General features: G+C 50.0%; 1 protein-coding gene across 1 annotated transcript; it reads right to left on the reverse strand.

The window, feature by feature from the left end:
• Positions 1-8,456: 8,456 nt before the first annotated feature.
• On the reverse strand, positions 8,457-12,348 carry MOGAT3 (monoacylglycerol O-acyltransferase 3). Its single transcript, XM_077908084.1, has 7 exons — positions 11,885-12,348; positions 11,506-11,613; positions 11,349-11,419; positions 10,872-11,076; positions 10,395-10,569; positions 8,806-9,008; positions 8,457-8,713 (listed from the first exon to the last, which is right to left on the reverse strand). Exons 1-7 carry the CDS (start codon positions 11,955-11,957, stop codon positions 8,559-8,561), a joined length of 990 nt encoding a protein of 329 aa, XP_077764210.1. The 5' UTR covers positions 11,958-12,348; the 3' UTR covers positions 8,457-8,558.
• Positions 12,349-12,865: the final 517 nt, after the last annotated feature.

Here is a 12,865-nt window from a genome sequence, read left to right on the forward strand (position 1 = left end):
CAAGTGAGATAAAAACCACTTGCAAAAAAAAAAAAAAAAAAAAAAAAAAAATTAAAAAAAAACCACTTGCAGTTCTACCCTGTAAGGAACCAGGTTAGTGATGGATGTGAAAGTCCTATAGTAACCGTAAAGTGCTACAGGGAGTATTAAGGTCTGTTGGGGATGAGAGCCCGTCCCCCTGCCCCTCCCTCCAGGGTCTGCCCGGCTCCCTTTCCCACCAAAGTTGATTTCCTACCTCTTATTCCACTTTTTTTTTTTTTTTAAATCCTTTCCAAGGTGATAGCTCCATTACCTGGTAAACTGATCCAGCGGGCTGTGCTAATGTGATCAGGTGAAGGTTCATGTCAAGTTCCTGGGCTCCCACCCACACGGCCACACCAAGGGTGAACTGATGAGAGTCCTCCCTAGAATTCTAGGCCCAGGTAGACCAATAAGTAACTGACAAGTCACTTAACCTTCTCTTCCTCTTTCTATTTTTTTTTTAAGTTTTTATTTATGTAATCTCCACACCCAACATGGGGCTTGAACTCAGGACCCCGAGATCAAAGCCCGCAAGGTGCCCCTCTTCCTTTTTTTTTTTTTTTTTCTTAAAAGGACTTCCTCCCATTTCTGATTTTTTTTTATTTTTTATTTTTTATTTATGATAGGCACACAGTGAGAGAGAGAGAGGCAGAGACACAGGCAGAGGGAGAAGCAGCCTCCACGCACCGGGAGCCCGATGTGGGATTCGATCCCGGGTCTCCAGGATCGCGCCCTGGGCCAAAGGCAGGCGCCAAACCGCTGCGCCACCCAGGGATCCCCTCATTTCTGATTTTTAAAACTAATACACTGCACCTCTCACAAAGCCTCAGTTAAGGTGGAATATGCTCAATTGTGGGATAGCACCTCAAGAAGCTACATGTGTTGGAGGAAAAAGTCACTAGTGTCAGGAGAGAGATGCAATGCTCTAACCCTTCCCTTTGCTCCAGAAGCCCCGCCCTCCGCCACCAGAAACTCTTGGATTGGTCCAATGTTCACCACTTCCAGTTCCCTCAGCCAATGAGAATATAAAGCTTCCCGAAGTTGAAGTTGCTAACGCTTTGTGTCTGAGCCACTCAAAAGGAAGAAGTCACTGCTCATTGGTCCAGTCAAAAACCATGTGGTTCCAAAATTACCAGATTCAGACTTCTGTCCTGACTCTCCTGGGAGGTTAGGGGGGCGGTGGTGGTAAGAGGTGGGAGGATGACTCATCTCCTGGCTGCCCCTCCCAGCAAGAGAGAACAAGAAGCTTTCAGCATCCTTAAGTGCTTTGAGGATGCGGGGAGGTGGGCCATCACTTTGTGCTAGTGTGCTTTAACATAGGCCAAGGTTAAGATGGTTGAGGATGGAAGAGTGACCTGCTTGCTGGTAGAGAGGTGAGAGTCCTGGCTTCACAGGTCTGGGTTCCAGGGCCACCCTGTACCCCTCCTGGTGGTGAGCCACAGAACCACCCAGAATGTTTGCACAGCCCTTTGGTTTAATTCTTACAACGCTGTAGGATGGGTGAGGCTTGTTTAGTCACCTTACAAATGAAGAAAGCGAATTCTGAGAAGTCCCATGATGTGAGCTAGGTCCCATAGCTGGCAAGGGATGCTATGAGGGGCTTTGGCTTCAAACTCCGACCCCACCACCCACTCACCCCTCAGAGGTCAGATGCATTTTGTGAAAGTGCTTTGCAAACTGTAAAGTGTGAGGCAAGTGTCAGTTCTGTTAAGGATGGAGATTTCCCTAAGTTGCTCTGAATTTTGTAAACACTGTCTCATACCTTAGGATCCATATGGGTTTTGACCCTCACGCTGGGCTTGTTTATTTGAAGTCTATTTGTCTTCTCTCTGGAAGGGTGTGCCTTACTGTCAGGAGGGTAGTACTGTTGCTTCTTGTCATTTCTCCAGGGCCCGACCTCTGCTGCAGGGCCCTCCCTATCATCATCCTCTCTCACCCCTCCCTTTCAACAGACCACCTTGGGTCTTCTTTCCTGGCTTCTGAACACCTCCCATCCTGGGATTCTGAGGACCAGGACTTCTTCCTCCAGATTTTTGGTTTTTGAGTGTTCTCCTCACTGACTCCTTTTTTCACTCTGACTCTCTAGCTGAGACCCTCTGACTCACCAAGGCTAAGACCCCTGCCCTCTCCCTGATCCAGTGACCCCTCTATCTGGGCAATTCCCCAATCTATGAGTCAAGTCTATCTGCGGGACATCTGCATTTTGCTGATAGCAGAGAAATAAAAGATGCTTTACAGGTATGGAGCCAGGCACCTCATGTCCTTTTTGTTGTATAGGCAGATGACCAGGTTATTTGTAGATAAGGAAGGAGACCAAAGATCAAAGGGTTAAGTAATTCACCTTAAGTCACAGAGCCGGGGAATGCATAACAGTCTTACTCAGGATTATGGCACTGAAGAGAATCTTCTAGATCGCCTCAGAAGGCAAGGTATCACAGATGCCACATACTCACTGGTGACTCACGGTTTCCTCATCTGTAAGAAGGGCAGAGCACCTAACTTCCAGTAAGGATCAACTAAGATAACTTAAGAAAAGTGCCTGGCATAGCACAGAGATGTGATTAAAGGTAGGTATTACGATCTAGCCAACTGGAACAGCAGTTCTCCCATGCAATGCATTGCAGCTTGTGCACTGAAATTCAGACATAAGCAGAAGGCTGCCATGTTCATTTTTCCTTTGGGACGCTCAGATTCTAGGAACTTCATGAATCATGAGATAGAAAGCTGGGAAGCCATTGAGCTTGACTCTGAATTCTTAGAACAGGATTGATGTTACAGCTATCTTTTTTTTTTTAAGATTTTATTTATTTGAGAGGGAGAAAGAGAACATGAGTGGCGGTGGGCAGAGAGAGAAGCAGACTCTCCACTGAGCAGAGAGCCTGATTCAGGGCTTGATCCCTAGACCCCGGATCATGAACTGAGCCGAAGGCAGATACTTAACCAACTCAGCCACCCAGGCACCCTGATGTTAAAGATATCTCTATAGTTCTGGTGCTTCATTCAGGTGTTGGTGCATAGTAAGTGCTTAATAAGTATATTGTGAAAAAATGGATGACTTCAACCTAGTTTTAGGTTGGGGTATCAAAGGAGACCACCTTTGATCATTTATCAAAAGTCACCCACCGGGTAGAGATAAAACCAGACTCCTGGTGTTCTAACCCCAAGCCAATGCACAACCAGGCCTCACAGGATTTTCTAAAGGTTCTTGTTCTGAAATTCCATCATCTTCTCTCCCCACCAAGCACCAGATTCCCCTCTCTGGTCCACATGAATCAACATTCGCTATAATGTCTTGTGAGGAGGCAGAGAGAAGGTGGCTGTCTACAGGTATGGAGACAGGCCAGAAGAGAGCTCTCACCAGAAAGTGAATCTGCCAGCACCTTGATCATGGACTTATAAGCTTCCAGACCCATGAGAAATAAATTTCTGGGGGAACCTGGGTGGATCAGTGGGTTAAGTGTCTGCCTTCAGCTCGGGTCATGATCCCGGGGTCCTGGTACTGAGAGCAGTGTGACGGGTTCCCTGCTCAGAGGGGAGCCTGCTTTTCCCTCTCCCCACCCCCAACTCATGTTCTCTCTCACTATCTCTCTCTCTCAGATAAATAAATGAAATCTTAAAAAACAAAAAAGAAATAAATGCCTGAAAAAAAAAAGAAATAAATATCTGCTGCTTATGCCTAGTCTGTGGTGTTTTGTTATGGTAGCCCAAAGTGACTAAACACACACCTAAAATATTTCCTCTCTCCTCCTCTCTCCTTCTCTCTCCCTCTCTCTCTCTTTCTCTCTCTCTCTCTCTCTCTCCCTTTCTGCACTCACTCTAGGGGAAGCCAGCTGTCTTGTCTTGAGAAACTCAGATAGGCCTATGAGGAGCTCAGTAGCCTCAATCCCACCACCAGGAACTGAGGCCTGTCAACAACCATGTGAGTGAACTTGGAAGTAGATCCCTCACCCCCAGGGGAGCCTTGAGATGTTGCAGTGTTGCAGTCCTGGTGGACAGCTTGACTGCAGCCTGAGGATTCTAGGCCAGAATATCCCAGCCAAGCCCCGCCCTCTGAAACAATGTGATAATAAATGCTTGTTCTTTTAAGCTACTTCTAGGCTGGAAGTAAGGCTTGGTCTGAGGCTTAAGTTTGGGGGTAATTTGCCCTACAGGAACAGAGAACTGATAAAGTTGATATATCTTCTAAATGTGTTTTAATCTATAGATTTTCCCCTCCATCTCTCTCTTTTTGCAACTATTTGTTGAAGAAACAAGGTTGACTGCTTCCTGTAAATGTCCTCACCATCTGGATTCTGCTGATTACACCTCCATGGTGGTGTTTACCATATTCCTCTCTCCTGTTTGTCCTGTAGACTGAGAATTAAATCTCCGTGCCCTGGGCAATAAGGTAGCCATTAACCATGTGTTGCTATTGGGCACCTGAAATGTGGTTGGCACCACTGAGGGACTGAACTTTTTATTTCATTTAACTTGAATTAAATTTTAAAATAGATCATTGATCTAGTTATTGGAAAACTTTTTTAGAAAAAGATTTTATTTTGAAGTAACCTTTATGCCCAACATGAGGCTCAAACACAAAACCCCAAGATCAAGAGTCTGATGCTCTACCCACTGAGCCAGGCAGGCATCTCTGAAAAGCTTTCAAGTATGTTCAGAACTACTTTTTCACTCATGAACCTACCTTTGCACTTGAGAATTTTGTAAACTCTAAATATGGATCATATATTTCCTATGGATGTTTAGCATCTAAATTGAAATATGTTCAAAGTAGAAGTAGAAGCCAGATTTCAAGGACTTAGTCCAAAAAGAAAGCATGTAAAATATCTCATACTGGTTTTTTTTTTTTAAGATTTTGTTTATTTATTCATAAGAGACACAGAGACATAGGCAGAGGGAGAAACAGGCTCCCTGTGGGGAGCCAGATGCAGGACTCAATCCACGATCCCAGGATCACGACCTGAGCCAAAGGCACACCCCAGGTGTCCCTCTCATTACTATTTTTATATAGATTACATATTGAAAGAATATTTTAGATATATTGGGCCAAATAAAAATATTATTAAAACTAATCCCACCATTTTCTCTTTATCTTTTTGAAGTGCTTACCAGTAGAAAAGCTTAAATCATATATGTGGCTCCCATTAAATTTCTTCCTAAGGTTCAGGTTGTACTTTTTTGGGAAGGACTGTGTTCTTCCATCAAAACCTCAGATGTAGTTGTCTTGTTGGAATCTTACCGGGCACTGATGCTCAAGACTGAAATCCTACCAAGGGCACCTGGGTGGTTCAGTTGGTTAAAATTCCCTCCAGAGGATAAAGAAGGGCCAGGTCCTACCAGCAGCAGTGGACAGCCTGAGCAAAGCCCAAAGCAACAGCCAGCTTCACAAGAACAAGCAGTTCTGGGTTGTACTCATCTTGTAGGCAGGGGCTGGCCAGCTGGGAAGGGGTTTAAGCCCCAGTGACATATCTGCCTTGTGAGTAGAGACAGCCCTCTGGTGGCCACAGGGAGAATGAAAGGGGAGGAAAAAGCTAGAAGAGGCAGTAATCTGAATTCCCAAGGCTTCTTCAGTTCATATATTCATAAGGTAGACTCATCCAGATCAGGAGGAGAAATCACAGTGTTGGGGCTTATCATTAAGCTACATGGAGGAGGAATGGCATGGTGATGTTCATTAATGGTTCTGGGGCCCAGGCCTCTTGAAAATACAATAGACCCTTCCGGACCGTCTAGAGATCTCTGTTATTCTATTTGTGCACCTGCCACGTGTGCTCCCCCAAGAAAATATACCATGGCAAATGCTCACCACCACCCAATATGATTTGCACAGAAGACCATCTCTGGGTGGGTGCAGAGAGGACTCTTTGTGAATTTTTAAAAGGCACCTGTTGAGGGCTGAATTGTGCCCCCCGCCCCTGCCTCAGAAAGATGGGACGCTGACAGGTGACAGTTTTGCTCAACCTCAACACAAAGACATCTGTGCAGCTGTCCTGTGAGTTTGGATGCATCTCATTCGCTTCCCAGAAAAGCCCTGTGTCTGTTCAGTTGGTGAAAATTTGAGCTATGCCCTTATGATTTGTGTGCTTGTCTGTGTGGTATTTCAATAGAAAGTTTTAAAACCCCACAACTCTGAAGTAGGTAGTCCAATGTTACCAGGAGGAACTGAGGCTTGGAAAGATTCAGCGGCTTGACCAAGGTCATGATCGGTAGCTGGCAGAGCTGGACTCAAAGCCAAGTATGTGGCTCAGTGTGGGGTGCCAATCAGCAGACTCATCCCTGCTGCTCCCGTACAGTTCAGAAATGCCTCTTGGACCCACTTTGGGGCCTCAAATTCAGGTTCTGTGTCAAGCTTCTCCTTGAAATATTTGCCTTCCAACTCTGTCCTATTCCTGTTTCCAATAAATGGCCATCATCACCCTGTCAGCAGTGTGGCATATTTCTCTGCGAGGACCTAGGACCTGGAGTCTAGAACTGGAAGGGACCGGCCCCTTGGTCTGAGGCTTAAGCACAATCCCAAGAAAATAATCTAGAGAAAAACACATGTGCCCTGCCCCCCCCCCCCCCGCCGCCCCAAGTTTGGGCTGAGGCATGAAGTTCCAACAAGCAGGTCCTGCATTCCAAAAGGGGCCTGACCAGACCACATGCAACAAGCAAAACCACATTTTCCAAGCAAATGATTAAGAAGTGACTCTCAGGTCCCTGACTCTCAACAAGGATCACAGTTTGTACACATAGGAGAGTGGTGGGGGCGGGCGTAGGCCTTCAGGTCTCTGCGAGTCCTACCCCCGGAGGGCAAGGCTTATTACCTCCACAAGATCAGTGACAAAGGTTGCAAGACTCAAAGAGTTTGGTATGCTCCAGCATTTGGGGGATGTACCCGCCAGAGAAGTCTCATTAGACCAGACAGTAGCTGACTAGAAGCTCCCATCCAGGAAAGAAGGAAGGACAAGTAGCTGCATTGAGCCCCGGCTATACTCTGGTGGTATCCAAGCTAAGAATGTTCCAGGCTGGGGCTGGGTGTTTCAATCCCTCTCTCTACTTCCAGCCTAGAAAAGCAATGGGAATTCCTAAGGAGAAATCCTATGTCAAGTGCATGGGCAGAAAACCAGGGATAGATGGTGAGACAGAAGAACTTAAAAGGGAATCCAGGAGAGCCCCCATGAAAAAAAGGAATCAGCTTGGGAGGTCTGGAGGTGCAGGGAACACGAAGCTATCTTACCGATATCATCAAGAACATTTGGGATCATTTTTCCCCTCCTTTGCCCCACACTCCAATCCTGAGGGGTTCAGTCACAGCAGCTAGTAAGGGAGGGGGAGGAAATAGGTCAACCCTACCCCTTTTATGCTCCACCCCCCCTTCCCCCCCCCCCCCGCACCTCCCACCTCTTCTGGTCAAGCGGGCAGCTCACTTGCTGCCCTGGCTGGAGATGGAAGATTCCTACCCTTGGATGAAGACCAGAGTGTGGATTACTACCCAAGCTACAAGTCTATGTACCAACCTGGGTGAATGAATAACATGCCACCTAAGCAGTCACAGGACTGCTCAGATTTTCATCCAGGAACAAGAAAGAAATTCTTCCATGGAATATATTTGAGAAGACAGTGGGAGACTAGTATAGTTGCATTCCAATTACATTTCAACAAGTTGTTCTGAAGTCCTGGATACAGATGGAAATCCAGTCAGTAAATAGGACTGATGTAGTCAGGGGGACGATATGACCCATGAGGGTCATATGACCCGATGAGGACCCTTAGACAGTCCAGTTTTACCCTCTCGTTGGACAGACACCATGTCTGTGATGAGGATGACAATATTTTGCCAAACTGTGTTCTAAGCCCTTAAATATTAATTCCGCAATCATCACAAGAGTCCCATGCTTACTGAGCAGATAGATTAATGTTGACCTGATGCTGGGTTTGCAGTAGGGCTTACTGCTGTTCCAGGGCACAGTGTGGGCTCTGGGGACATAGGTCCCTGTTTCATTCATCTTCCAGCCACAAGGGGACATAAAGGATGGAGATGGGGTGCAGTAGTAAGCTATGGACTAATACTATCTTTTCTACTATCAAAGATCATTCCACTCCCCATACAGCCAGGGATCCTTGAGCAAGCTCAGCTATCTTCTCCAGCTTACCCTGCAGACCTACCCCTCTGCAGAGCCGACCTCCTCAACTCAATCCTGAGGCCCTACAGCGCTTAGGGAAGCAGATGCCTTCGTTCACAGAGGGAGAAAGGGCTCAGCAAGGAAAAGAGACTTATGCAAGGTAATGCAGCAGAATTAAGGCTTGCTGGGAGGAGGTTGTTGGAATCAGGGTTCTGATCCCCAGTCCAAAGCAGCAGCTTTGCAGTGCAGGAAGATGAGGGCAGAGTATGCCTGGGCCTGCTTACCCCCAGAGCAGGAGCTGGAGCTCCACAGGCATCTGACTCTACAAAGTAGTGGGGAGAGAGAAGGAGCTTTTATTGGAGCACTGACGCCTGGCAGTGGGTGCTCTGACAGCCTCCTCAGGGCCTCAGGGCTGGGGGAATGGCAAAGCCAGGGCTATTTAAAGATGAGGTGAGTAGAGGCTGGGACACCACAGCTTTCCTTGTGTTCCTCAAACAGTTGCTCTAGAGCCTCCATGTAGAGCATGTGATAGTGGTCAACTTCCTCCTCAGTGGGGTTGAGGCGCTGTGGCACGGGGATGGGGCGGCCCACTGCAGGGAGAAGGGAGACAGAGATGAGAGGGGTGGGGAGGGTTGTGCTGCCCGCACAGCTGACAGCAGCTTTCTTCCTTGGAGGTACTCACCCACAGTGGTGATAGGCTTGGCGAAGGGCAGTAAACCCCAGGAGTCAGCTGAGAAGAGTCCGCGGCCCCAGAAGATGCAAGGAGAAAATTTCATGATCTTCTTGATGGTGATCTGGCACAGATACTGCCAGGAGTTTGTGGGAAAAGCCTTAAAATTGAAGATATCATTCTCCCCAAAGGAGTACACAGGTACCAGGGAAGCTCTGGGAACAGACAACGAGAGAGAAGGATGGTCAGGTCAGTGGCTTGTGCAGCGCCCCAAGACGGACTGAAAATCCCTCCCCACACCTACAGATAGATTCCTCTTCCCAAGGCCTTGTTTTCAAGCAAATGACAAAGAAAGATGAAAAGACTCACAATGCTTCTTCTTCTTCTTTTTTTTTTTAAGATTTTTTTTTTTTTTTTTTAGATTTTATTTATTTATTTGAGAGAGAGAGAGCATGGAGCAGTGGGGAAGGGGCAGAACGAGAGGGAGAAACAGACTCCCCACTGAGCAGGGAGCCTGATGTGGGGCTTGATCCCAGGACCCCAGGATCATGACCTGAGCCAAAACAAAGGCAGATGCCAAACCAACTGAGACACAGGTGCCCCTGGACTCACAATTTTTTTTTTTTAAAGATTTTATTTATGAGAGACACACACAGAGAGAGAGAAAGAGAGGCAAAGACACAGGCTCCATGCAGGGAGCCTGATGTGGGATTCAATCCTGGGCCTCTAGGATCATGCCCTGAGCCATAGACAGATGGTCAACCGCTGAGCCACCCAGGCGTCCCAAATTATTTTAATTAAATTAAAATCTTAAAAAGAAGGAAGAAAGAAAGAAAGAAATAAAAGAAGGAAGAAAGGAAAAAAGAAAGAAAATCATCAGGGGGCACCAGGGTGGCTTGGTTGACCAAGAACCCAACTGTTGATTTTGGCTCAGGTCATGATCTCAGGTTTGAGGAACTGAGCCCCACGCTGGACTCTGTGCTCAGTGCAGAGTCGACCTGAGATTCTTTGCCCCTCCCCCTGCTCACACATGCACTCTCTCTCTCTAAAATAAATAAATCAATAAAATATTTTTTAAAAAGTAGAAAGGAAATCATCAGGAAGAGAAAATACATTTAAAGTCTATACTGTAAAAAAAAAAAAAAAAAATCCCTGTATAAAGGACCTGTATAGTTCAAACCGGTGTTGCTCAAGGGACAACTGTATATATTTTCTCATCTGGTCTTTGCAACTGCAACATCATAGCATAGTATTAGTCTTGTCTCACAGGCAAAAAAACATGTCCAAGGTCTTGCCTTTGAGGTGGCATCAGAAATCCCCAGGGCTTCTGAGCATAAGGTCCTGCTACTTGCACTATGCTCCTGCCTCTTTCAGAGAGGGAAGAAGCCTGGCAAAAGTGGGCCCAGTGCTTGGTGCAGAGAAAGCACTCAAGTGTTGACATGAGGGCCCTGTGGATACAGGGCACAGTGTGGGCTCTGGGGACATAGGGGCCCAGCTACAGGAACCTGCGTGTGCAGGGACAAAGAATGTGGACCCCTAGACACAATGTGAAGTTCTGATCATCCGCAGCAGCCCCAGGCTGGGCACCACACCCCACTCACCCGTGCCTCAGTGCCAGGCGCACGAAGCCTTTGCGGTTCCGGAGAACGAGGCAGTGCATCCCTGGGATCGCAAACAGGGACTCGTGGGCACCCCCAACTACGATGGCTACCGCCTGCCCGGGCTGGGGCTTGGACAAAATAAAGTCCAGGCTCCGGCGGTTCACAGAACACAGTCCTGCGTACATGAGGAGGTAGGGAGCAGTCACCACCCCCTCCTGGGCTGCCTAGTCCCTCACCTGCCATTCAGGGGGATCCACACCCCATTCCTCCCACACCTGCTCCCCATGCCACTGGCAGTGTGACCTCTAATGCCTTTCCCAACAAGGATGCAGGACACTCGCTCCAAAGCCATGCACTGATGCCCACTGTGAGCCAGGCCAATGTTCAGGCCAGGTCCCTGTGTTGGGTGGGTGGGAGGCAGTCTGGTGTGGGGGGAGGGTAGGAACGGGCCCTCCTCCCACTCAGCTTGAGGCTTACCAAGGGACATGAGGTAGTCACGATAGACTGGGAGGTGCAAGAGAAAGGCCAGTGTTACGGGTGATGTCTGAATCCCCGGGAACTGCTTGGAGAAGTTGTTGGCCTCCGTGACGAAATTGCAGAAGGTTCCCATGCACATGATCCCATGTGGGTGACAACCCACAACATAGTTCCGGTCAGGGGGAAGCTCTGCTGTCTTCACCAGCTTCAGGGTGTTGGGCAGGTTGAAGGGAAAGAGGCACGGAAGGCAGGACACCAGCTGAAAAGAGTTGCCCTCCACCCCAACCAACTTCAGAGTTCAAGGTCCTCAAATAGGGTCAACAGCACAGAGGGCCTACTCTGGAACACCACTCCACCCCTGTCCCATGTGTATTCTTGTCGGAGTTTAGCCGCCCCCCCCAAGGGCAGGGGTGAGCAGGGGTGGGGGGCTGGGGAGAGAGAGGGGACAGAGAGTCTCTGTGAAGGGTGACCTGTCACCTTAATAGGAAAATAATCCTTCAAGTGTTTCCAAATGGTACAGCTCCTGTTGCACTCAAAGAACCTCCCACCTTGGGGCAGAGAGATGGGTGGAAGAATCTCTGGAGGCACTGGCCCCCCATCTCTGCTCCCTGGGTGCATGTCCAGCCACACTCACCTTGGTTGGGTGTGTCCCAGTCCAGGAAGAGCCACACCAAGTAGAGAACAGAGATGGACCAGAATGAAGTGAAGAGGAGGAAGAGGACAAGAAGGGAGAAGAAAAGGCCTGGGTGAAAGTTGAGAAAGCAAAACGCATGAGTTTTTGAAGCTGGGTCATTCCAACCGGCACCACCTTGTGCCACCCCCACCCCCACTCCCCTCCCCCCGCCCCTCCCATTGCTGGTGTGCATCCTGCCGGCTCCAGCCTGACCTCTGGCCCTCTGCTGCTCTCCAGCTCCCTTAGCCCTCCCCTATACAGGCAAGTGGGGCCCCAGCCCAGCCTGCGTCCCCGCAGTCCCTGCTCCCCAGGCGGACCCTCGGCGCACCAGGCGTCTCACCCATGAAGAGGAAAGTGAACACGTAATAGGAGACGCTTAAGGCTTCTAGCCACTGTTTCTGCGTGGTTTTCATGGTGGGGCGCTCCCCTCCGCCAGTGGGGTTCCAGGGCCTGGAGCGCAAACGACGAAGGTTTGGGCACGGAGTGAAGGCTTTCTTGCTGGAGCGACCAAACGCTCCACGCCTCCGGGGCCTGCAGGAGTGTGGATAGGGAGGTGTAGGGAGGTCCTTGGATCTGGGGCCCCAGAAGGATCTTTGAACTGCCTGCGTCAGTTTGGGCTGGTCGCTGGGCGGAGCTGGGTTGCGGCAGGGTGTGTGTGAGGGGTGTGGGGCATCGGTGGCCCAGAAACCGATGTGGAGGGGGGCTCAGAAGAAGCAGGAGCGCCCGCCAACCGGGTCCCAGCTGAGACCACGGCATACCCAGCGTGGCCGGGCAGGCCCCTGGTGCGCGCCCCGGCTCCGTGTGCAGGTCCCCGGGAGTGTCGGCACCTCAGGGACACGGCTGCGCACAAACACGCACACGCTGCCAGCTCTGGTCCCACGTTTAATTTCCCTGCCCGCCCCCAGTCGCCGCGGGGGCGGGAGGATCGGGGCTGTGCCCCGCGTACGGGGGAGGTGCGGGTGGCCCGGGAGGCCGGCGCGCGCCTTGCGCTCCCGGAACAGGCGCGTGAGCCGCGCCACTTAGAGCGCGCGCAGAACGGTCACCTCCGCTCGGCCGGGCCGCGGGCTTCGCGGGGTGGGGGCCTCACTGCGCGCAGAACGGGATCCCCGGCCCCGCCCGGCCCCTTCCTGCCCAACGGCGCGACCGTCTCGGACAGAGTTCAGGGCCTGGGAGGTTGTCAAAGAGGGTGAGGCCGGTGTGGCCAGGCGTGGCCAGCAGCCGCCGGTTCACCGCCCCGCGCGGGGAGCGCGCTGGCCCGAGCGCTGCGGAGCTGGTGCGCGCAGGGGAGCCGAGGGGGCAGAGGCTGGGACTCCCGGACCGG

Source organism: Canis aureus, chromosome 8, assembly GCF_053574225.1.
Source record: "Canis aureus isolate CA01 chromosome 8, VMU_Caureus_v.1.0, whole genome shotgun sequence".
Lineage (NCBI taxonomy): Eukaryota > Metazoa > Chordata > Mammalia > Carnivora > Canidae > Canis > Canis aureus.

Excerpts from the sequence above, each read along its gene's own strand:
- MOGAT3 (XM_077908084.1), bottom strand. The coding sequence starts at position 11,957 with ATGAAAACCACGCAGAAACAGTGGCTAGAAGCCTTAAGCGTCTCCTAT. Across the intron at positions 11,614-11,884 it reads GTTCACTTTCCTCTTCATGG|GCCTTTTCTTCTCCCTTCTT; the intron begins GTGAGACGCCTG and ends ACTTTCACCCAG. Across the intron at positions 10,570-10,871 it reads TGACTACCTCATGTCCCTTG|GACTGTGTTCTGTGAACCGC; the intron begins GTAAGCCTCAAG and ends TCATGTACGCAG.